Consider the following 25975-nt stretch of genomic DNA (forward strand, 5'->3'; position numbering starts at 1 on the left):
ATCAGGATCAATATTTAAGTTTGAGCCATGCCCTTCTGTCCGTCCGTCTGTCCGTGTGATCGCTGAGATCTTAGGAACTATAAGAGATACAAAGTGAGATTAGGCATGAAAATTCTTGAGGTCCCTACGCAGGGCACTAAAGCATCCTGCCACGCTCACTTTAACGCCCACAAATCGCGAAAGACTAAAATCGCTGAAATCTCAGGAACTATTAAAGGTAGAAAGTTCAAATTCAGTATGTATAATCTTTAGATGCCAGCGCATCTTATAGTGATTTTCGCATTTTCTAGAAAAGCTGATATTTCGGTAATTATAAGTGATACAAAGTTAGGATTAAGCATGTAAGTTTTTATGATGCCCCAAATGCAAATTGTTTATCCCATCTAGCCACGGCCACCCTAGCGCACACAAAACACGGAAAACAAAAATGCATCTCGGGTCCTATAAGAGTTAGAAAGTTAGGCTTAAGAACATGTATTTTAGAGAAGCCACAACGAGTTTTCATCCGGCCACGCCCAGTCTAAAGCCCACAAACCGCGGAAAACTGTGGGGTGTATATTATTATTATAAATGCCTTCGTTTGACCTTGTATAACTTATTTCTGATAATATCTATCGATTTACCAATGACTAAAGGAATTTAGGTTATAAGGCCTCACAAGGTAAAAACATGGTGTAAAACAGTAACGGGTATCTTATAGTCGCGGCACTCGCTATAGTGTTTTCTCTTGTTTTATTTTGTTGATCATACAAACAAGATGACCAGAAAAGTACATAATTTAAATTAATATATTTGTAATATTTGACGACTTCGCGGCTTTCTGAAGAGTGAAGCGCGTCCGCAACTCTTCCTCTTCTTAAGTTCTAACAGCGCGTAAGAGCTGCCGGATCGCTAAAGTTCCTATTAACAGCAGTGACCTCTTTACATATACATACATATTCTTGATCTGTCGATTAAGCCATGTCCGTCCGACCGTACGTCTGTCCGTACGCATGTTTAATCCAAACTTTCGAGCTCTCATAGTTTTCGAGATTTTAGCGTTTTTGCTTTTCCGAGTTCGTTAGGAGTTGGCTCGGCTATTGGTCCTGATTAATAATATATATATTTTTAGGGTCGGAAGCGCTTCCTTCTACCTGTTACATACCTTTCAACGAATACAATTATACACTTTTACTTTATAATCACAGTATAAATAGGGTTGAAGACTAACAGGTAGAAGTTATTAAGCCTAACATAAAATGTGAAACATCATATGAGATCATTAAATCTCCAGTGATTCAAGGGAACGGCAGAAATAGCTATGGCAAAGGCAACAGAAACAAAATAAAAGGAATCGCAAAAGATTCTTTAACCCATCACGGAAAAGTTTCAAATCTCGATACCACGATGGCAAAACGTAGACCTCATTTACAGCGATAAACAACCTTCATAAATACTGTTCATAATGGACGATCAAGGAGCAAGGATGCCAAGACTATAAGATACCCTTTACTGTTTTTCGAAATTTTAAAATATTAATTTTCATATTCATTCATTGTCAGAGAAAGCATGTTGAGTATCTGATAGTGACGTCACTGCCCATGTGAGGCCTTATAACCTCCATTTCTATGTGGTTCTATATGGTTCCGATTTGAAAAATTTTTGGTATTGGTATTATACAAAATCAAACAAAAACATCCACTATAATATTATGGACGCCACAGTGTTCCTTTGTGGGATGATGCTGAAATAAACTTGCGCTGCATAGGGACCTCAAGGATCTTCATGCTTAATCTCAACTTTGTATCGCTTATAGTTCCTGAGATCTCTGCGTTCATACGGACAGATGAACGGCGGACATGGCTTAATCTACTTCGCTATCGATCCTGACCCTTTTACTCTACGAGTAACTGGTATAAATATATGGTTAATCTATGTTTTAATCAGCCCAATAACAACAGACAGAACTTTAATCAACTAGGTTTAACAATACCAAAAAATCAAAATTGTTTTTATTGTATAAGATTTTACCGGGTATCTTATAAAGGTGTAAGCAAATCTATTTTAAAAACCATTTAATCAATATTTTGGATAAGCGAAAAAAATCGATTATTTTTTTAGGGGATCGATGCATTGACAAGTTTGGTCACCTTACAAAAATTTCAGGTGAATGTAAGTAAGCAAAAAGATTATTTTAAAGTAATATAACTCAAATAAATTAATAAATATTAATCACTTCCGAAATTAGTGTATGTTGGTGTTGAGGAGAAAAAACGGGATGGATAAGTTTTTTGTTTTTCAGGAAAATAAAATTATTTTGTTTGTTTTGATTGTTGTCCATCAAAAGCGAAAAACATGTATTAATTAACAAGTAATAACCAATGGATTTTAAATGAATAGAAAAAATATTGATCTCAAACAAATTTACTATTGAATTTTGCATTTCTTTGCAAATGTAAATTTTGTATTTTCCTTCCTACGTTTTTGGCCTTTTTCATTTTGTTTTGAAATTTGAAAAAAATTGATTCTCAAAAAGTAGAATTGGTTATCTAATTCATCTAGCCCTGCTCCTTGCGCAATAAGTTCATTTATAAAATCATCAATGAAAATCCCAATTTACGAGCGTTATAGGCCGGATGATGAGACCGTTGATCAAAAGCTAAGCTTTAATTTAATTAGCAATATGTACTCAATAATATAATGGATCATTCTCTTTCCTTTATTTTTTACTTGAGATGCTGAACGAAAAAAAAGGAAAATCTAAGAAAAACAACTATAAGTCGGATGAATGTAATTAAACTGAAAAAAACGGCGACTCTTGTGGATTTTTGCCGCTAATTTCTTTTCGCCTATGCTTCTGCCTTTTAGAGCGACTTCTAATTTTTCCAAGAGCAGAACGTCAAAGAACCAACATGTAAAATGAGTTCGACTTCTGCTTATATGACGGTAGCTTTAAACCAATGAGTAAAAATATAAATATTTACTTTAATAAAATATTTTCCAAAAATAAAAAAAAACGGATTTCTTTTTAAGGTAAGATGACAATTGTTACAAAATTGCTGAAATTTAAAACGACATAGGATCAGCAATAGCAGAGAATTACTTTCAACTAGCATTCACAAAAATCATTTGAAAAAGCATTTTTGTTTTTGCGAAGCAGAAGTAAAAATAAAATTTAAAAGTAAGCTGAAGGCTTCTCTATCTTTAATAATAATAATAATAATAAAATTTAAAAGTTAAAAAAAAAGTTAAAAAGTTAAAACTCGCATGCGGCTTGGACGACTAAATAAAAATCGGAATATGAAGCCAGAAAGTTAGATATAGATATAGTCTAGTTAGATATAGATATAGTCTATATCTAACTTTCTGGCTTCATATTCCGATTCCCGACAAACATTAAATATATTAAAAAAATGTTATATTAACTTCAATTATCCACCCAAAATTAAAAATCAGTATTATTGACTCTTATTGAATGCTTTATTTGCTAATATGAATAAATTATTTTAATAATATTTTAACAGGTATATAACAAATATGTAGTTTCAAGGTGGGTTGTATTTTCGATTTTTCGTTTTTCAAACTCAGTTTCAATTATCAATTATAAATATATTTGCTTTAATTCTTTCTTCTCTCTCTTTATTATTACTGTCATTTATATTATTTTCTCGCAGTTGACGCTTATTCCGGCAATGGTTGGCTAATTTAATTATATTTACTTTTAAAAATGATTTACGTTCTGGTTTATTGTGCTAATGCAATTTTTCTATTTAAATAACCTAAATTTCTATTATACAACGCTTTTGTATCATTACAATTCATTTAAAGAATATTTAAGAGTAATATAACTTTTTATCCGTTAATGTAATTTAAAACCATGTAACAATGTATGTTCCCTATTATATTATATATTATAATTCAACAATTCAATAGTGTGGTTTTCTTTTATAGACTTATAAGTCTAGATCAAAAATACATATCGTAGAATTTTTAAATATTCTTATTGAATAAAAACGAACAACTCAGACATTTGGATTACTTTATTAAAATATATTAATACAAATTTATTTTCATTTATTATCTTATACAGAACAATGTTTATGTTTTGCGATATCGCCATAGTCGATTGTCACGACTATTGGATACCTGTTACTCTGTTAAGCAATTTCAAAATAATTATGCTTGGAAACATTTACGGCATGTAAAATTGTACTAGTGTCAGCTTTTTGCATTTTAAACTGATAGTAATGATAGTAATTTATTAAAAAAATAATATTTAAGGTCAAAAATATCTAAAGCCTTAATTTTATTAATCTTACATTTTTTGGTGCTTGTAGATGCTAGATTCTGCATACTTATAGCTCTTATAATTCCTGAGATCTCAGCATTTTAGTTTTCGCAGATTTTCCGCTTTAGAGTGGTTGTGGCCGAGCTATGCAACAAACTTGCGCTGCTTACGCATTTACAGAACCTATTTGCTAAAACCGAACATTATATTCCTTTACTTTCCAAGATGTCAGCTTTCAAACAGACAGATGAACATATGGACAGACAAACGGAATCCTGATTAATAATATATGTATATGTTTTTTATCCTTTACTGTTCAACAAATACATTTTGCCATTTTACTCTTCGAGTAACGAGTATAATAATTGTTTATCCTTCTTATATTTAAAACGAAAGCAAATAACAACAAAATGAATTCAACGAGCGGTATTTACTTACACTGCATTTATGTATAAATCTTCTTCACAAAAAATCCACAGTTTTTTATAAATATTGTGTGCTGAATCCGAATCAAAAGATCCATCGCCCCATTTCCTTAACAAATGTTGGCTAAAATAAATTATATGGGATATGTCGTTTGAGCATACTTTTGCTCTTGTCTTCGGTGAAAAATATTTAAGTTGTTTTAAAATTTAAATGCATATATTATTAAGTAGCGACGTTTTTAAATAACTGTAATGACAATAATCTGTTTGCCTTTATTGGAGTCGATAAAGCCATTTTCAAGGCTGAATGCGTCTTTCAGAAATCATTATTGTAATCATATTTATAAGTTTGTAGCACATCACATATTATTATAAATAAAAAATGTTACATTTAAAAATAATTCATAAATGAATATTACAATACATAATTTTTTTCAATAATCCCACGAAATGACCCTACGAACAGTTCTCTACATATAAGCACGTATAAAACTCCGGCTCTGTTCAGAACAATTACTGTATGTAAATTTAAGGCTATTTTTGTATTTTTCAAACAATAGAACATTTGTGCAGATTTTTAATTTTTGTTTTAACTCTAATTGGTATCGCTATGGATTCAAGTATAAATCAATTTATATACATCCATATACGGGTTTCTCCGATATACTTACTGGAGTACATTTTATGTTATAATTGGAAAGATTTAAAGTTATTCAGGCTTAAGACGATGCCATTGAACAACAGTTTGCCTGGGCTTTGATATCATGTCTTGCCAATGTTTTGTCTCTGATGCTCCAGAACCGTTTTTACCTATTTTTAATTGCATTTGGAAACAAATTAATCTTAGTAAATTATGATACAACTTTGAGATATAATGTTTTTTTATTATTCTTACCAGCTAATAAAATTCGCCCTATTAACTCGTTCCTTCCAATATTATCAAAATCCATTACCATAACATCCAAAGAACATTCTCTTATTTTTTCCCATGGAACGTTAAAACTAAACGATTCATTAAATACAGGATTTAATGTGCAGGTAAATATAGGTGTTTTTCTTTTTTCTACCCTTTTATCTCCAAACTGAAGCCAAACCTTTACATAAGGATCTAAAAATTGTATAAAAAAAAGTAAACCAAATTTTTATTCTTTGTATTCAACAAATATAAAATTATTTATAGGCTTTAGTTTTAATTTCAATTAATATTGATAGAAATTGTTGCTTTTAATAATTAAAAAAAAGTGTATGAAACATAAACAAAAATAAAAAAAATATATTTTTGTTTATCTCTGCTACAGCTTATCTTAGTCAATCACGACTGCATAAACACATCACTTTTAATCAATCCCTTCAATACCATCACCAACACTACCACGACAAACTAGAAAAGATGAAACTGCTTATTTGATAAAATTTAAATTGTTTTAAATTAAAGTGTTTTTAATATTTTAATTTTAGTTTGCCCTGCGCAGCCATCATTAGAATCTGCATGCTTAATGGTTTGAAAAGATGTTCGCACACAAAAGAATGAGGGCAAGTGTGGACCATGCCTGTCCGTCAGCAAGCCAGCTTCAATACGATTGAACTCAATGTATATTCAGCAAAGGGTCAAGTAGAACGCATGCACAAAGTAGTTTTTTGGATGACCTCAAAGTTTAATAATAAAAAACCTATCCCAAAAAGAAAGCAGTTCTCTAAATCTCAGCGTCCACACGTACATACGGATATAAAAATTTTGTTATTTAAAATATTTGTCCATATCAATAAATAATTTATTTATTAATTGCATAACATATTTTGATTAATAGTTGAGTTCGGCAACCACTGCCTATATATATATATATATATACGTATGCTGCGAATTATACCCTTTTTTTTGTTAATACTCTACAATAACAATAACAATAATTGTTCTCCGCAAATATCCCTTGTTCTCTTTCAATAAGTAAATAGTACAAAAATATACAAGGCGCATATTAAAAATATTACACACACTATAAAAAGACTAACATTTTTAATAACTACATACCAGATTTTCCGTTGATATCCTTAGCTTTTAAATTTCTCGCTTTAATCAATGTTAAAGTTAATATTGAGTTCGACGGGTGATAGCAAAGGGATGATAGAAGTTCTCCACATTTATCCTTAGCGGGGGGTTTTAAGGCTTTCCAAAATGACTGTTTTCCAGCAAAGTCAACCTTATTAGAAAAAATCAATATTTTATAATAACTATAAGAAAATATTTTTGAATTGATTATTTACTTGGCATAAAGGAAGGAATACCTCTCCTATGGAGTCATCTCTTGAGAACCGATCGTAATCAAATACATGTAAGTGTAAAACCTAAACCAATATTAAAAAAATAAGTGATATATAATTTTAATTTATAATTGCGAATATTTAACATAGTAATTCAATTTAAAATAAAAGCCTTGTTATTAATCATTATACATACATATACATATCTACTCCTTAACTTAATTTATTCCAAAGTTTTTCATACACTAGTTTTTTTTTAATAAAATAGCGAAGTTCTGCTGTTTAATTTTTATATCTTTGTAGCAGAGAACGGCGAGGGTACACCCAAATAATAAGTGTACCCGAATCATTTGTGCGTTTTCAGCACTTAGAGTGTGATCGGACCCTAAAATAAGAGTGGTTGCGTTGTACTGATCATTTCAAATGTGCTCATACGCACAAACTACTGTTGCAGAGACACCCAAAACACTCACATGAAAAGAAGGGAGTGTTCGAAACACGCATGTTTAGGGATGAGTGATTCGGGTGTCTTCAACTGATTTGAGTGTTTTGGGTGTCTTTAACATAACAATAACCTTATATTTCACTATTTGCAATTCAAATTCCAATTAAAATTAGTCTTGTATATCATATATATCATATATGATTAGAATTTTTTACAATCGCGTCAGAGAGAGTTTCCTTCCTTCCTTTCATGTAAAATTATTCGGTCAACCCTCAATGACCTCCTCATGCAATACAGCTGAAGACACCCGAAACACTCAGATCAGTCGAAGACACCCGAAACACCCGACTCGTTTCAAGACACTCGAATCATTTCAAGACACCCGACTCACTTTTCCCAAAAACATGGGTGTCTCAGACACTCGCTTCATTTGCTTTGAGTGTGTCGGGTGTCTGTTGAAAAGAGTACTGGGTGCGCAAGTGCACATTCGAAATGAGCTTGTGCAAGGCACACACCCTTATTTTAGGGTTCCGATCACACTCTGAGTGCCGAAAAGGCACACATGATTCGAGTGCACTCATTGTCTGGGTGTACCCTTGCCGTTCTCTGGTGTACCGGTTAATACTAGAGGTGGGGAAACATCGACGAAATCGATGATTTGGAAACATCGGCAACATCGATGCTTACCGAGGCAACTTCGATGTTTTTCGATCTCTAAGGCACATTGAGAAAGATTGACGAATTGTTAGTACATATGTATATCACTTAATTTAATGGCGACGCATTTGAAACGTTAGCTAAAAAATACTTCTGTGTTCCCGCATCTTTGAGTGAGTCTGAAAGATTTTTCAGTAAGGATGTATAACTTCTAAATGAACGCCGCACGCAGCTATTATCGACCGTTGTCGTTGCGTGTAAACTCCTCTTCTTAAGCAAAAACAAACACGTAAATAATATGTAAATATATATAGCAAAGTTAGGGATAGTAAGGTAAGGAGAATATAGTAGAGATAATACAGTATCCTAAAGAAGTATTATTTTTTTTGTACCACTTATATAATGAACAATGATTTAAAAAAAAAATGTTTTTTCCATTTATTAAGTAATTAAGTAATTCATTTGTTAAAGTAAGAATAGTACAATATACTACAGAAGTGGAGCAAGTATATAAAGAACCATTTTATTTTATTTGTTTTTTTTTTTGTTATAATTTAAAAAGTAAATAATAAAATGAAAATTCTTATTGTTAAAAATTAGATTTTTATTTTGAATCATTACAAATGAAAAAAAAACTTCAAAACACTAAAAAAATGGATATATTTTGTGTAAAACATCCAAAAACATCAATGTCCGTGGACATCGATGTTTCTACACCTCTAGTTATATAGCCTTTACACGATCAAACCAACAACTGCAATGTTTGAACACAAGACCTGAGAAAAAATCGATGTCAACATCGATAACATTATCTTTTTGATTTCTTAGCATTTACTAAGGGATCGGAGGTCGAGCACTGTTCAGCTGAACAAACTGAGGCCAAGAAGAAATGTTTAAAGTTTAAGGTCTGGAATAATTTTAAAGGTTTGAAAGGTGGATCAGCCAAAAAAATTTCTCATTCTGTCGAAGTGCGGTATGGCTAGCAATGTATCTGCCATTGTGACAGATAATGCAGCCTCTATGATCATGGCCTGCACTATTCTGGGGAAAAGGAAACATACTCATCTAACAGACAGAACACCCTTTTTAGACAAGGTTAAGCCTATTATATACAAAAAAGCTCCTCCACCGCTGAAGAAGTTTCTGTTTGATGGTGCTTGCAACCAAATATTGAAATACTTCAGCATTATAAACATTTGCAACAAATTGACAAAGGTAAGTAATGTAAATATTATTAAAGATTTTAATATTTTAACCATTAAGGTAAGAAATTAGCTAAGAAATAGATAATAACTTTATAATCTTGAAAATTATATATCTTTATACATATTTTTAGGAATTGCAAAAAAAAATATTTAAAATATAAGTTAATTGTATATTTTAATCAGTCAAATCTTTACTTACTCGAGATTGGAGTTTTTGAATAGGAAATCCCTCAAAGTAAAATGTTTCATTCCATCGTGGATTGAGAGTCCGACGTTTTATTTTAGTTTCCAATCTATGTTTTTTATCTGGTAACAAGGTTACACGAACATATGGATCGGAAGTACCACTTAAATCTTTAGCCGGAAGCTCTTTTCCTTGTAGAACTTTTAAAATCAATGTTGTGTTTTGGAAATCGTATTCCAAAGAAAAATGTATTTGTCCCACATTTTCACTCGGATCGGTGGTGTCCAGATACATGTCAGTCATTGATATACTTTTATTCTAAAAGTGAAGGAATGCAATAAAGATAAGTATTCTCATATGCAATAGCCGACGCCTATTAATAATAATTATAATAAAAATAATAATAATAATCGTATACAATTTAATTCTATTAAAAGGGAACAACATATTTACTAGTTGAAATAATATTGTGAGTGTTTCATAAATGATTATTTGACTTTTGAGATTATTATCATTATAAATAAGGAACAAAAACTGCGTTACGAAAGATTTTAAGTGTTTTCCAGGCTGTTCCTAAGTGCACATTATAGAATAACACATTTATTAAAGATTTGGTGGCCTTAGTAACGACAACGAGGATCCTTATACCTAAGGAAAGGCGATCGCCAGGGGCAGCCAATTGTGTGAATTTTTAGCAATACTTGAGGCGATTGGAATTTGAAAGGGGTTAGTGGCTTTAAGATAAGAAGCGAAGAAGAAGCAGGGTGAGCTGTCATTCATCAAGTTAAATTATTCCTCCAAAAGTTGGTGTTTAATTTAATCATTTAAAATATATATTTATTTTTTCCCATGCCACGACTATAAGATACCCCTTACTGTTTTATACAATTTTAAATTAAATTAATTAAATTTTGCTAGTGAAATAGTTATAGTGGGAGTGAAATTGCAGTGGCATCTCTAAAATACGTATTCCTAAGCCTAACTATGTATCTTTTATAGTTCTCCAGATTTTCGCATTCTTGCTTTTCCGGGTTTGTTTTGGGTGTTAGCGAGCGCATGGCCAGACGTTGAAAAATAATACGCATTTGGGGCGTCATTAAAAACTAAATGCTTAATCACAACTTTCTATAGCGTATAGTTACAGAGATTTCAACCTTTCTTCAAAAAGCATATATCGTTTTTCGAGTTTGGTGGGCCATAAGATGCGCTTGCATCTCAAGGTTATACTTACTTAATCCCAACGTCCTTGCTCTTATAGTTCCTGAGATTTCAGTTTTTCCTGATTTATAGGCGTTAATGTGGCTGTGGCAGGATGGTGAAATAAACTTGCTCTGCGCAGGGACCTCAAAAATCTTCATGCTTAATCTCAACTTTTTTCTCTAATAGTTTCTGCATTCTCAGCGTTTATACGGACAGACGGACGGACGGACGGGCAGACGGATGGATGTCTTAATCGACTTCGCTATTGATACTGATCAAGAATATATACACTTTATAGGGTCGGAAACGATTGCTTCTACTTGTCACATACTTTTCAACTAATCTAATTTACCCTTTTACTCTACGAGTAACGAGTATAAATACTATGGTAGTCGGCACTTTATCTACTAGGAAGCCTGCGTGATGTAGCCACTTTACTAGTTAACACGAATATTAAGAATTTATCCGCAAGATTAGACGCATATTCATTTACGAATCGCTTCCAAAAACAATCTCTTGTCATTTTCGTAACATTACACTGCCTTTCGTTCTTTAATTAGGTGTTAATGGAGCCTCCTTTTTCGTCGTGAAAGAGAATGGCTGCTCGATGAAGTTTTCTAGTATGTGGCGGCCTTTTCTCTCGCGCTTCCTGGTGTTTAATGGCCCATCCTCTTTGGCAAGGATATGTCCAAATATACATCGACCAATTCAAGGTCCTCACTTCGTCTGAAAGGCCACTCGTAATCTAATGCCCAAATACCGCAAAGAACTGTGGCGTCCATAATATTTATATTTATGTTTTGTGTGACCGTATATAACATTTCCTTATCCTATCGATTTACCAAAAAATGTAAGTCGGAACAGTATTTAACATGTATATAAATACCATTGTTTTTTTTATTTCACAATGCACGGTTTTGCTATTTATTTATAGAATGCGCTTTTTTATATTGACATTTTAAACTATTTAAATCTTAAATTGGTTTGTGCTCAAGCTTAAAATATTTAAATTTCCCTCTGTGCTCGTTATGAACTGCTGGTGATGGTTCGTTAAAGGTCCGAGCTTTAAAAAATACACAAAAAAAGTTTTCAGCGCCGTTAAACATCAGTTTAGATTGGGTCCAGTAACTTCGAATTTTCAAATGATAATGTCCGTAATATTCTAAATAGGCCACTACATCTTATATTGTCATGAAGCCGTCCGAGTTTGTGGAATCTTCGATTGACGCACGTGTTGTACATGGGGACTTTTAACTCGACTGAGACTGATATTTTTGTCAGGTTTACTATTTATAGTTTGTACGTCAACCAATCCTTGTGCTGTCTAATTTATCAATTTGTACATCACTTTTTCCTTCCATGTGGAAGGATTTATTTATAATTCATCTTCATAAAAAGTGGTGGTAAGGTATTTCTAAATTTTATACAAATTCCAAAGCATATGAGGGCAATATAACTTCTCTATGGGCAGATATTGGACCTCAATATGAGCCAACGTTCGAATTTAAAGCCAAGAGATGCTGGTACTTCATGTTTTAACAGCCTAATAAATAAAGACCCATCCTAGCTTATCCTGGCCTTTCAAAACAAACACTGTCCACACATGATGAGAATGAGAGAGATGCCAACCATCGCCTACTCCAAGTGCAAAACTGGAAACTATTGGACAAGTTCACAAAATAAGTAAAAAAAGCAGCATCAGCAATTAAAAAGCCAACAAAACATACTAATTAAACAATGAAAGGATGTTTATCAAAATTTGTATAACGATCAAATAACAGGAATCATTGTCCTTTTCCTAAAATAATAATTCAATTCAATCTTAATATTAGTACTAATGGCGAATAGTGTAGATTCGACGACAGCCGAAAAGTAAATTTAAATTGACGCCAGAATCATTTAAGTAGCGATTGAACGGTACAATTCTAAATGGACTTAGACGCTGATAGTAGCCATTAACGAGTCAGGCAAGCGTTTCACGAAAAATAAAGAAATATATATTTGATAAAATAATTGTTAATATCCAAATGTGTATAATTTTTTCCTTATTTGTTGTATACAAGTCTAATTCAATCGATATTAGATATAAACGCGTATATTATAAGCAAATTTTAGTTACTCACAGCAGAATCCTTAGGAGTCCCATCTCCTGCGTTTCCAGCCGATGAAACATTTTGGGCTTTTGATGGTGTATTTCCCGAGCCACTTTTAAAAATATTAGAATGTATTATTTTCCAAATAAATTTAAATTTCATACCCAATTAACGGAGTTCTAAGACTTAAAAACCCATTCAATTTCCTGTTAATGTTATTCTGAAGAGGCGTCGAGATCGCTTGTGCCACCGGCACTTGAGGTTTTAAGGGTGGATTGCCAGATTCAACAATATCCTGCGCAGCTCTGAAAATAAAAAAATTTTTCGGCTATTTATGTTTACTTTACATCAAAAAGAAGTTAAAAATAAATACGTATAGCCTGTAAAATAAATAATATAAATAATATATAAATAATAATAAAAACCCCTCTACTATATATTTTTATAAATCAACTTTCTTAGCGTTTTGAACAATTCTGAAAGAGGTCGTCAAATAAATAGGCTCAAAGCAATAGTTATAAATATAAAAACATTTTATTTATGTTGGTTAGAATAATAGGTTCGACTTCGATAAGAAATAAGAAAGGAATATGAGCACTTGTCAATTAAATTAAAATGATTTACAGTTTGTCATTTATAAAGGAACCCTTAGACTGTCAGGATTAGAACATAGGTAGTCTTGTTCCTGATTTCTGATTTAAGGTCACCAGTTGCACTTTCTTTTTGGGATAGTGTTTCTGAAGGTTAAATCCTATATGGTTTAGTTGTTTCTTGTATATAAGCCAATACATTACAAAATATTTTACCTTGTCTTAACTGTGAAACAAATATTGTGTTTAGTTAAATTAACAAACCAGTTTAAATCCCGCCAGGCCTGCTGCAATTATGCATTTGATTATGCATCCATATTCTAGAAAAGCCAGCGCAGCACTATCGCCCAAAAATCGCAGACAAACTGTGATCTCATTCAGTTAGAACGCTAAGAACTGCGAAACCATTAGTGATAGAAAGTACGAATTTTTTTTCAGCCACGCCCACAGCACTCGAAAAACTATGCATGCATAATATTACAATTTGTGTTTGGGTTCATATGTCGGTATAATAGGTCTATTCCATATCAAATTACCGAACCAAATTCAGAACCACTTCTTATATTATATTAAAATTTTAGATTATATGGCCTTTATGGACAGCACAGTCAGGCAGTATTAAACATGCTTCTAGCCTCTTGCTATAAGTGGGGCTTGTAAAATTGTACAAAACGTCAGTTATGAAAAAAATTAAAATTAAATTATTATAACAATTTAAACAAATTAATAAAGTATCGGGTATCATACACAATGCATTCGACTATAGTCTTTTTTATTTTTATTTTAATTATAATAGAAACAAATTAAATAAATAATAAAAATAATAATTATTTTATGTATGCGTTGTATATACAACAGTATACTTCAATACAAAATTTTGTAACTTTCAAAACTTTTAATCGTTCATTAAAATCGTAGACCAACTTAATTTAATAGGTATGGAAACTTACCTAAGACTATAGCTACTAGATTCCTCGTCTTCATTTGGCTCAATAAACTGTAACTGGGATCTTTTATGCCTCCACCACAAGTATCCACCAGCCAGAAAAAGAGCAATTGCAATAATTAGTCCTAATACAGCTAGAGAAGCTATTAGTACTATGTTGGCCATATCTGCAATTTGGATTAGTAAAGAAATTCTTTAGTTCTTTACAGTTCGTCACATTTTTATACAACTGTAATTAACAATTATTATATAACTTTGAATATCTGTGTATTTATACCAATATTTTTATGCATATAATATAATAATATAGAAATATATTTGTTTTCTACAAATGCCATTTTTAAAAAGTGTATATTAAAGTATATTTTTCCGACCTGGAAAATAAAAAAAATGTGTAGCCAAAAAAGGTTATGTTTGTTTTGTTTAATTTTTTTGTAAAAATTATTGTATATATTATTAAAAGAGCACTTCTTGAGAATATGGCGTAAAGATGTATCAAAATACAAAAACACTGTATTGTATCTGCCGCAGTGATTAAAAACTAAAAAAAGGAAAGAGAAATCTAAAATATAACAGTTAAAATACAATCTGTTTATAAACGGCGCTTGGAACGGCGAAATTATTTTTTCGACGTATTTGGGTCTTTTTTTAAATTGAAAAAGAAAACTAATTTCTCTTAGTTTAAACAAATTATTTTTTTAATTCAATACTTTTGTATAAGTTTATAACGAGCTACTTATGGCAATGAAAACACATCGAATACATTTTTTTATAAGAGCATGTTAGGTCATTTGCATTAAAAGCTCGACTCCGTGCGCATGTCAATTTATTTACATAAGAGCGAAATATAATTGAGCTTTTTTACGGTCTTAGAAATAAAATTTTGGCATTCCATTGGAAAAATAAATTTGTTACATTTACTTTACAGACTGTCGAAATCCATACCTGAAAACGCTCTTTTCACATATTTACACTATTGTTTATATCCGTATTCGTAGAGTAAAGGGGTAAATTGGAATTGGTGTAACTGTAGTATACTGTAACGCTATAACGTGGCGTCCATATTATTAAAATTTATGTTTTCGTTTGACCTTGTATGATTTACCAAACATTCTTCAAGTCAGAACACTTTTTCGCGATTTGTCAAGAAATTAAAGTGTAGGTCCTTACTTGAGCAGTGCCGTCTCCATAAGTTATTAAGCGTGATTTTGCTGACGATAGGTGGCGCTGCTTAAAATTCTGGTAGCAACATTATTATTTAAAAATTGAGTATGTCACATCTTATATTCGCGGTACTCGATACAGCTGAAAACAATTATACTCAATGTTTTTATCTATTTATTTAAAACTCATTGGTTCTTACTGGTGTAGACAAGCATGTCTACATGTTTTGCAATTAAGGAAGATTGGCGGTCGGAATACAAAAATATTTTAAAATAACATTTTCGCTTACCTATATCCAAATCGCCTAAAAATTTGTTTTAAGGTGACCAAACTTGTCAATGCATTGATTCCAATAAGAAGTCGATTTTTTCAGTCATCCAAAAGGATAAGTAAATGGGTTTTAATTTATTTAATTTAATTTTGTTAATTTTCATAGAACAATGGTGACCAGAGTAAATGGCTCACAACAAATTATTTGGAACAGCGTTAAAAGCCGTATGAAATGTTTTCTGATTTTTCATTTTTATTTTTTTTTTGATATTTTTTCCGGTATTTTATATTAATATTATGTTTGATTATACTATTTTAGTAATACTTGGAGGTTACCTTACCTCATATTAATTGCTTCGGTTTTTAATCTATATATTAATCTATTGTGTTACTATTTTGAAGTTAACGTAGCCCGCATCGATACACGTCATTGTTTAGACAAGTAGAATCTGGTATCGAGTTATATACAGAGGATATCAAAGAATGATTGGAAAACTTTCAGATATGAAAGAAGTTTTGGGTCGTGCATTTTATCCACAATAAAATAATTATTTCTTTGGAGAGAAACTATAAGTTTAAAAAATTTCATGCATTTTCTGAGACATTATTCCTTTATTATGTTTAACCTTAATTGGTTTGATTTTGATATGTCAGAATACGGCATTTTGTTTAATACTTTTAGCTTTTATGATAGTATATATTATATATTATCTGCGTGTGTAACGAGCAAATAAATATTAAATATATATTTTTCGCCTTCGGTATATTTTAAGCGCAATGGTTTATTTCCTCATTTCAAGTGCGGTCACCCTGATGACAAATCATTTTTAGGCGGATGATAATACAACTAGCGTTTAAAGTCTGCGAATATATGTACATATATTTAATATACTTAGTTGTGTTTTTGACGAACGAACAACATGATAATTACAATAAAAAATCTTCAACAGCAAACATTTACTATTGAGTTTGCCCCTGAGAAAACGGTTTGTCCATATGTATATCATATATGTAAATAGTTTTATCATTTACAAGTAATAATACGCAAAAGTAAATTTCTGTGTATACATATTTATCCATGTGTTCCACATAATTTGTGATACGCAACATTTATTTATTAAAGGTTTTAGAACTAAAAAAAAAAATTTTTGATGAGCGCGGTGCAGATTATGTCGCAGAAAAGCAAAAATTGATTTATGCTGGCGTCATATTGACGGATGAGCGTACCATTGAATCATACAACGTAGATGAAAAAAAGTTTATAGTGGTAATGTTGACACGCGATTCATCCAGTTCAAAGACAACTCAAAACCGCCTGAGAGATTCTGACAAATTTACAAACACCAACAATTCAAAAGCTGCTCTAGAAACAGCAAACTCCAGTAATTCGTCTGACACAGGTAATTCACAAGGGATGCCATCGGCTTTAACAAATGAAACTGCAATTCCAAGACCTATATCTAGCAATGACTTGATTGGCGAATTGGCCAATGCGTCTTTGCAATCGCGCGCTGAATCTAACTTGCTTATGGGAGACGAATACAACCAAACTGTTCTATCAATGGTGGAAATGGGTTACCCACGAGAAGAGGTGGAACGAGCAATGGTCGCCAGCTATAATAACCCAGAAAGGGCTGTTGAGTACCTTGTTAATGGCATACCTGCAGAGGAAGAAGTTATTTATAATGACGAAGCAACAAATCCTAGTGCGATTGACTCCGGACCACAAACTGCATCTGCATTGTCTGTCGGTCGTGTGGTAGAATCGAATTCAGGTAGCTATCCTTTTTTGAAATACTTAAAAAGAAACCCGTTACTCTCTTTTATCATAAAAAAAACAGTCGAGTTTCGCGATTATCATATATCCGATACTTTTTAGGTAATTTTAAATTATTGTGGTTAACAGAAATTGATGACTTGTTAGCGTCATTCGTAAAATACCACTAAAAAAGAGAATATTCAGCAATCATTAGTAGCAACTCTTCCTTATCAATTCCTACTGAGTATAAGACAAGTGTGGTGAAGGGCCTCTTGGCCAGCAGCAGGTGCACCGGTTCGGGGCGGTTTTTTTCTAGGGTCAACCAAGAATTATCAGGAAAAGATCAGACTTATTGTTACTCCTTAACTTCTACTTGATGCCAATTAATATTCGAAGGATTCTTTGAGAGAAAATTGTTAGTGGAATATCGCGGCGAACGACTAAAGCTTATGGGCGAGGAAAAACAATTGATCACTCAGAGCTAGGAGTTAAGCACTAGAGGTGGAGAAAAATCGATGCGAACATCAATGACATCGATGTTTTCGAAACATCGGCAACATCGATGTTTACCGGAGCAACATCGATGTTTTTCCATTTCTAAGGCACATTGGTGAAGATTGACGAATTGTAAGTATATATAGCACTTAACTTAATGGCAACGCTTTTGAACGTTAGCTTAATAATACTTCTTCGATCCGGCATCTTTGTGCGAATCTGAAAGGGTTTTCAGTAAAGCTGGACAATTTATAAGTGAACGTCGCACGCGGCTATCATCGACCATTTTATCGACAATCTTTTTATCTTTTTAAACAAAAACAAAAATGTAAATAATATGCAAATATACATATATAGTAGAGTTAGGGATAGTAAGTATAGTAGGGATATCACAATATCAAAAAGAACTATTATTTTCTTTGGATCATATATGTATATATTGAAACATTAATTTAATTTACAAACTAAGAATAACACAATATACCAAAGCAGTGGAACATGAATATCAAGAACAGTTTTATTTTAATTATTTTTCTTTTCGTTTTTATTTAATAAGTGATTAATAAATTGGATTTTTTTTTGTTGAAAATTTGACTTTTAATATTTAAACATAACAAATTAAAATAAAGTTCAAATACATTAAAATAACTTAATTTTTTTTTATTTAAAACATCAAAAAATAGAAAACATCGATGTTTCTCCACCTCTATTAAGCACCCCTGCAATAAAGTATATACATATATATTTGATCAGGCTCTCACGAACTTTACGGCTAGAAAGTTTTAAATAAGCAACTAATGAAATGGCACGTCTACTCTAACGCCCACAAAACTCGAAAAACCAAAAAAATGCATAATACATAAATAAGAGCTAGAAAGGATTACGAAAGTATTCTAGAGATGTCACCGAATTTCATTCGTCCACGCTCACAAAAACGGTTGCCACCATAATATAAAAATTTGAGATTTCCTTTGATCTAATATAACTTTTTTTAGTCAATAGCAATCGGTTTACCAGAAAGTGGTTAAATCGGATCACTAATTTACAATTTATTAAGAAATGTATGTCATAAGGACTCACATGGGCAGTGACGTCACCGTGACTAACTACATATGATTTTTTTATGGCAAAAGAAAGCACTAATAAAATTATTTACCGCGTCTATTTCTGCTAGCAACGTGATTATTTTAAAATTGTATTACTATTGTAATTGTTTATATTTTGCGCATGCAACTACCGAATTTTACTTTTTCGAAATTGATATACGAGGTGTGTTCAAAAAGTAAGGTGACTTTTCAAATTTCGCGGGCAACATATTTTCGATTATCGTTTTTTTTGTTTTGTTATATTGGTACACTCTTCCCTAACATCTGTACCAAGTTTCAATGGAACATCCTCTTTTGTTTGGTTGTGAGAGGCGTAAAGTTACAAGTTGTTTTGCGAGCTCGGCGATTTTTTGCTATCGAAAAATATGGATCAAAGGATTTGCATCAAATTTTGTGTAAAAAATAAAATTAAGTGCTCTGAAACACTTGAAATGTTGACAGTGGCATACGGTGAAACTGTTCTGAGTAAAAAAAATGTGTACAAGTGGTACAAACTCTTCCAAGATGGCCGGGAAGATGCCAATGACCAGCCTCGCTCTGGACGCCCAAGCACGTCAACAACTGATGAAAACGTTCAAGCAGTGACGAAAATTGTTTTGGAAAATCGTCGAATCACTATCAGAGAAGTTGCTGAAGATGTCGGTATATCGCTTGGCTCGTGCCATGAAATTTTTTCAAACGTTTTGGGTATGAGTCGTGTGTCAGCGAAGTTTGTTCCGAAATTGCTGAATTTTGAGCAAAAGAACCGTCGCATGAGCATCGCTCAAGAGCTGTTGAATGACGTCAACGACGACCCAGATTTACTCAAAAGGGTCATAACTGGTGACGAATCATGGGTATATGGTTATGATATCGAAACCAAAGCCCAATCGTCCCAATGGAAGAGCCCAGACGAGCCAAGACCGAAAAAAGCAAAAAATCGCCGAGCTCGCAAAACAACTTGTAACTTTACGCCTCTCACAACCAAACAAAAGAGGATGTTCCATTGAAACTTGGTACAGATGTTAGGGAAGAGTGTACCAATATAACAAAACAAAAAAAACGATAATCGAAAATATGTTGCCCGCGAAATTTGAAAAGTCACCTTACTTTTTGAACACACCTCGTACAGAGTAACATATGCTACAGGTTTCCTTCCTGTTTTATATTTAATTAAATAATATTAAGATATTTTAGGGATTATTTTATATTATTTTTTACTTAATTTTTTCAGATCCGTTTGAATTTTTACGAAACCAGCCTCAGTTTCTACAAATGCGATCTTTAATTTATCAAAACCCTCACCTTTTGCATGCAGTATTGCAGCAGGTGAGTAACGTAAAAGTGCAAAGGTCAATAGACGCTTTGAACAGCTCTAATGTCCCATTATTATAGTAAATTAATACATCTTTTATCAGCATTCGTACATCCATTGTTAAAATGGATATAGCAGCTTAAAAAATAATATTTTTATCAGAACTTGCATTTACTACTCCGTAGCAGCGAGATGCATGAAAAGATTGCTCTGCTATTGCTACGCTCTCACTTTGGGGAGGGCGGGAGCAGAGCCGTAACAAAAAACGGAAACTGATCTGCTCTACTCTGCTCCGAGCTATGAAAAGTTGAGAGCTATAGCTATAGCAGTAGCAGAAAATAATATTCTGTGATCTGCGTAGCCGCTAAGTCTCAGTAGCCTCAGTAAAAATTATCAACCGTCAATGCCGTTTTAAAAGGAATAAGAATAATATTTTTATAAATAGATTGGTCAGACAAACCCAGCACTTTTACAACTAATTTCGGAGAACCAGGATGCATTTCTCAATATGCTTAATCAACCGATTGAAAGCGAATCCGAATCGAACGACACATTACCCCGCGTTTCGAATCCTCGTAGGTCATCAATTCTTGCTGAAACTGAAAATCTGCTTTCACTAGAGTCAGAAGGGGCTGTTGCATCAGAAAGATCAGCCGCTGGTTCAAGTGTGGTACAGACAGGAGCTAACGTTGAGAACGAAGAATTGGAACTACCTCCAGCCGTTTCAACGATTCGCTTAAACCGTCAGGACCAGGATGCAATAGAACGGGTATTTAAAAAATTATTTTCTATTTAATGAACTGTTAAAATGCAATTTATTTTTTGTTAGCTGAAAGCACTTGGATTTCCAGAGGCACTTGTACTGCAAGCTTACTTCGCGTGTGAAAAGGATGAGGAACTAGCAGCCAATTTCTTGCTTTCTTCTAGCTTTGATGATTAGCTTGTCCAAATGTAAAAGTTTATACATATTCTAAATAAATCGTTGCGAATAAAATTAGATGTTGCAAAACCAAAGTTAAGAAATCGCCTAAGAAAATTATTTATTGGGTGGCCTACAAAATCTTCATTTTAGCCAAAACCTAAGGAAAGAAGTGAAATATTTGTCAATGCTAATTCTCATTGTTTTGGAAAAAGTCGCTCAGCCTATATATTTAAGTTGACTTTCACAATAATTTTGATGGCCAAGAAAGAAGGGTACTTTTTTATACCCGTTAGTCATTGAGTAAAATGGTAAATTGTTTTAATTGAAAAGTATGTAACAGGTAGAAGGAACAGATAAAGCCATTCCCATCTGTTCATATGAACGCTAATAATGGGACTAAGAATGCAGATTCTTGCTTTATATATACATATATATGAATTTAACAATGTATGGCTGGGTCGAATTTGGTGAAGTTTTTTGTACGTGTTCAAGGGGGCTCCAGGTGTGTTTTTTTTATCATAAATGAGGAAAATTCGTGAAAATTAAAAATTTGGAAAATTGATTAAAGTTGGCTGCCCTGATCAGCTGAGCCATTAGGTGATGGCAGCAATGCATTATAGTTGGTATCTCTAGCTCTTAACAGCTTAACAGGGAGTATGTAGCAACTCTGTGGAAGGCTGGTTGCCCTTTTTAAACAGTTAAATTTAAAATTTTGTTTATTTTTTTGTTTTTTTATGTGATTTACGTACAAATTTATGTAAATTATGAAGGCATTTATTTTAGTTGACAAGACTCTGGTGAAACTGTGAATGCCTGGTCCAAACAAATGACCTGTTTGATTGTGAATTGAAACGAGAAACAAACTTTGATTCTGTCTGTTCAAAGAAATTATCCGCATTTGGTTCCACTGCGTATGACATAATTATGCGTGCAATCACATAACAAAGCGGTGGATTGTTCTTCATAGATGCGCCCGGTGGAACTGGAAAGTCCTTTTCTATCGCTTTCTGGCAACCATACGATAAAAAATAATAGTGCACTGGCCATTGCATCATCTGGAATTGCGGAAGCTCAGCATTGAAGGTACAATTGAATTTAAAAAACACTGAGGCCCCAATTTGCAACATTAACAAAAACTCTGGAATGGGCAAGTTCTCAAAACTTTTAAAATTATTATATGAGACGAATGCACAATGTCTCACAAGAAAGCATTCTAAGTGCTTGATCGTACTCTGCGAAATATAAGAGGAATCGCACGGATTTTTGGTGGAGCACTCATTTTGGATGTCTAAAATTTATGGTGTCATTTACAAAATTTGATTTTAAAAATCAAAAGGCGTGTTCACTTAATAAATATAATTATTTGTAGCGACTAAATTCAACCGGCACTATAACGTTTGCTAACAGCCAAGAAGTGTCCGGATTCTTCAATTCTAAACCTTGCGCCTTCTCTTTTTATGACACACGGGCTTGGCACAAAAGTATAAAATAAAATTTTTCAGTCCCTATAAAAGATCGCGTATTCTGCTTTTGGGGACTAAACAGAGTAGCGGGACTGATCGAGACACTCAGCTATAGCGTTTATCTGTTTATATGTTTAATAATCGCAAAGTGCAATTACCTGAAATGTCACATTTATATATTTAACAACATATACTCATAGCTCATTAAAATATGGGCTTAAATTATTTTGGAGATTCCAAAATATACATATTAATAATGTTATTTAGTAGTTAATTAAAAAATATGGTTTATAAGGTGTCTCATGAATGTCGGCGTCAGTTGGTTTGTATGGTTCTGGCAATTAGCATCAATTTCTGCTAGTAATATTATTATTTTAAAATTAGTACAGTCTGCACATAATTTATTCGTACACCCATGAGCTGGAAGTTTATTCCCTAATATCTCGAGAAATATAACGGAAATTAAAATGTAATATCTCAAATAAAAGATATACATGTCGAGCATATATTTAACTTAAATACTAGATAATATCCTTAATAACGCAAAAAAGTCATTTTTTACGTACAAAAATTATTCGTACACTATAACGTACGTACATAACAACAATTCCAAAGATTTTAGGACTTTAATCTTTAGTGGGTCCTTCGTTGGCCTTAATGGAAGCTTGTAAACGTCGACACATGCTTTTTATAAAGTTTCTCGTCTCGTCAGCATCAGTTGAATCCCATTCAGGTATTAATGCGGTTTTTAGGGATTCCTTCGAGGATATGTTGTCCTTTTCTGGACGATATCCCATAAATGTTCTATGGGGCTCAAATCTGGTGATTGTAGAGTCGGTTTTGGCTCGTTGTAGTGATATACTTGACAAAAGCCACTCTTGCACTAAATACGACAAATATTTCTGGTCGTTATCTTATTGAAATACGAAAGACGCTGGATTCTGTCCAAGTTTAAGGGCACTTGAAATAAATTTTGGCCTAAAATGTCTTTATGTCTTTATAAAAACCATTCGACCCAATCCACCTGCAGCTTTACACCCATAAACCATCACATTCTTGCTAACGTGCTTAAAAGTTGGAATCAAATTTTCTTTCTTCATGGCTTAATTAGCCTTTTGACATACTTTAAAAGGACCGGCCGTGTCCAAAATTAATTTAATTTTTGATATGTCAACAAATAAAACGTTCTTCCAAAATAATTCCGGCTTGCTTACATGCACTTTTGCGATCTCCAAACGCATTTTTTGTTATAATCAGAAATCAATGGGTTCTTACGAACAACTCTACTATGTATACCAGCATGGTGCAGGGTTTTTCGGATGGTTTGGTTTTTTTTTTCTCAAGGCTTCTCTATGGTTTTAAGAATTGTTGTAGATGTTTCTGGGATTTAGTAATGGTGTATTTACAACTTTATGCTCCTCCCGTGGTATCAATATGTCAATATGTGGTTCCTTCCAGATTTTCTATATTCTACTGCACATTCTCCAGTGTTTACATATTTTTTAGTACTTCAGTTAAAAGTTGTTAATTTTATGTTTAAAATATATGCTCGAAATGAATATCTTTCATTTGAGATATTACATTTTAATTTCCGTTACTTATTTCTCGAGATATTAAGGAATAAACTTCAAACTCATTAGTATACGAATAAATTATGTGCCGACTGTATATGTGGTATCCCATATCAGATAGTCGCTCCAGACGAATATTGCTTTGTTGCCTCCTTTACAAATTCATAATTCGTTTTCAATAATTCCACAATGTCCTACAAAAAGTGAAAATCATCTTTAGAGGTTGGTGAGTACCCCCTTGGGATGCGCTGCCATTTAAAGATTACACAGCTTAATCCCAACTTTCTAGATCTAATAGTTCCTGGGATCTCAGAGATTTTGGTTTTTCGTAATTCATATCATAATTTAAAAAATTATGACTCACAAAACATCCCGATACGTATTTTGTTTTACGCATACCACGCTGACATAAAAACAGTGATAAAGATATTTATTTCAGAAATTGAGTTCTTATTTAATCTTATTCTAATGCTTATGTCCAAATGTTATTATCAGCGGGAGCAGTGCACCACAAATCATAATTGTTAATTCACTATATCTTAAAGCTTGTATACTATTACTTCCATTTGTGTCATTAACTTCCCGAGATTCTTCTAATACGCGATAATCTTGACGATCGCTCTGTGATAGTCCGCCTTTGGTAAGTTCTGGTAAAACATGAACCGTGGCCACGTACAAAAATGTTCCTGCGGAAAATAGCATAGCTATTCCAGTGGCATTCACTGAATTTAAAGTTTCCTTTTGTTCCTGGCCAATTCCAAAATACGTTAAAATAGTCAAAAGGGGAGCTGATAAGGAAAACACACAAAGGTGTCTTCGAATTTTTTTCCTGTCGACTTTCTCATGCAGAAGGAAAGTAACCAACCCAAATGCTGCTGGAGCCTTGTGGAGCATTATAGCTAAAAATATAATTATTTCAACATCCTGATGGCTTGTCGTGGCTGCTGCACCCAAAGCAACTCCATCAGCTGCAAAAAAAAAATGTATTAGAAGAAATTAAAAATACACCAAACATTGTTACCTGCAGCATGTACCACCAAACCAAGAGTAAGGGTGGCATCGTTTTTTTTTTGACTTCCTGCATTGCTTTTCCTCTGTGATATATCTACTAACATCATAAAGACAAAACCAAGAACAAGAGAAAGCCCAATAGTCTGTGAGTAATCTTGGTGCTCTTGTCCAGGTATCAGCTGTTTTCTTTGCCCGCTACCCATATACAACGATTGAATACCCTCCGGTATGATAACTGTGAGAGCAGTACCCACTAATAAGCCAGCGCCTAGTACAGTGACACATTTCAACTTTTCCTAAAAAAGAAATATACTCATTTAAATAAACTCCACGTAATTTTTTAAATGCGAAAATATGTACCAACCTCACTTAATTTTATTAACATAGGTATACTCCCCGCCAAATATGACCCAAAAAGCATAACCAAAACTAATAATATAAGAATAAGTGTCTCCTCAGCCATGATTTTAATTTATACTGTCAAAACAAAATCAACGTTTACATGTTTTTGCCAACTCAATAAATAATTGGAGATGGGAGTCACACACATTTACATATACCGCCACTATGCTGCTGTGCGCCAATGAAATGTGGAATATTTTAGCATTTCCCACAGAGACACATCTACCATACATATACTGGAAGTCTT

At 32.8% G+C, this 25975-nt stretch overlaps 3 protein-coding genes across 6 annotated transcripts; 1 reads left to right on the forward strand and 2 right to left on the reverse strand.

The window, feature by feature from the left end:
* Positions 1–3910: 3910 nt before the first annotated feature.
* On the reverse strand, positions 3911–15041 carry LOC108102336 (synaptotagmin-7). Of its 4 annotated transcripts, none has more exons than XM_041818561.1 (9): positions 14276–14438; positions 12900–13040; positions 12766–12847; positions 9458–9760; positions 6955–7035; positions 6722–6890; positions 5588–5800; positions 5364–5502; positions 3911–5300 (listed from the first exon to the last, which is right to left on the reverse strand). In XM_041818561.1, the coding sequence occupies exons 1-8, from the start codon at positions 14434–14436 to the stop codon at positions 5402–5404; spliced, it is 1251 nt and encodes a 416-aa protein (XP_041674495.1). In that variant the 5' UTR covers positions 14437–14438; the 3' UTR covers positions 3911–5300; positions 5364–5401. The 4 variants fall into 4 exon arrangements, with proteins under 4 accessions (XP_041674495.1, XP_017062645.1, XP_017062647.1 ...); XM_017207155.2 differs by lacking the exon at positions 3911–5300 and adding an exon at positions 14982–15041 and having other exon boundaries at positions 5387–5502; XM_017207156.2 differs by having other exon boundaries at positions 3911–5502; positions 14276–14543.
* A 1450-nt stretch (positions 15042–16491) lies between these two features.
* LOC108102382 (UV excision repair protein RAD23 homolog A) lies at positions 16492–21373 on the forward strand. Its single transcript, XM_017207318.2, has 5 exons — positions 16492–16691; positions 16829–17480; positions 20279–20373; positions 20805–21128; positions 21189–21373. The coding sequence occupies exons 1-5, from the start codon at positions 16626–16628 to the stop codon at positions 21297–21299; spliced, it is 1248 nt and encodes a 415-aa protein (XP_017062807.2). The 5' UTR covers positions 16492–16625; the 3' UTR covers positions 21300–21373.
* A 3355-nt stretch (positions 21374–24728) lies between these two features.
* Positions 24729–25891, reverse strand: LOC108102322 (zinc transporter ZIP9-B). The gene is made up of 3 exons (XM_017207106.2): positions 25691–25891; positions 25337–25622; positions 24729–25283 (listed from the first exon to the last, which is right to left on the reverse strand). The coding sequence occupies exons 1-3, from the start codon at positions 25787–25789 to the stop codon at positions 24781–24783; spliced, it is 888 nt and encodes a 295-aa protein (XP_017062595.1). The 5' UTR covers positions 25790–25891; the 3' UTR covers positions 24729–24780.
* Positions 25892–25975: the final 84 nt, after the last annotated feature.

Source organism: Drosophila eugracilis, unplaced genomic scaffold (assembly GCF_018153835.1).
Source record: "Drosophila eugracilis isolate 14026-0451.02 unplaced genomic scaffold, ASM1815383v1 contig_340, whole genome shotgun sequence".
In the NCBI taxonomy this organism is placed as follows: domain Eukaryota; kingdom Metazoa; phylum Arthropoda; class Insecta; order Diptera; family Drosophilidae; genus Drosophila; species Drosophila eugracilis.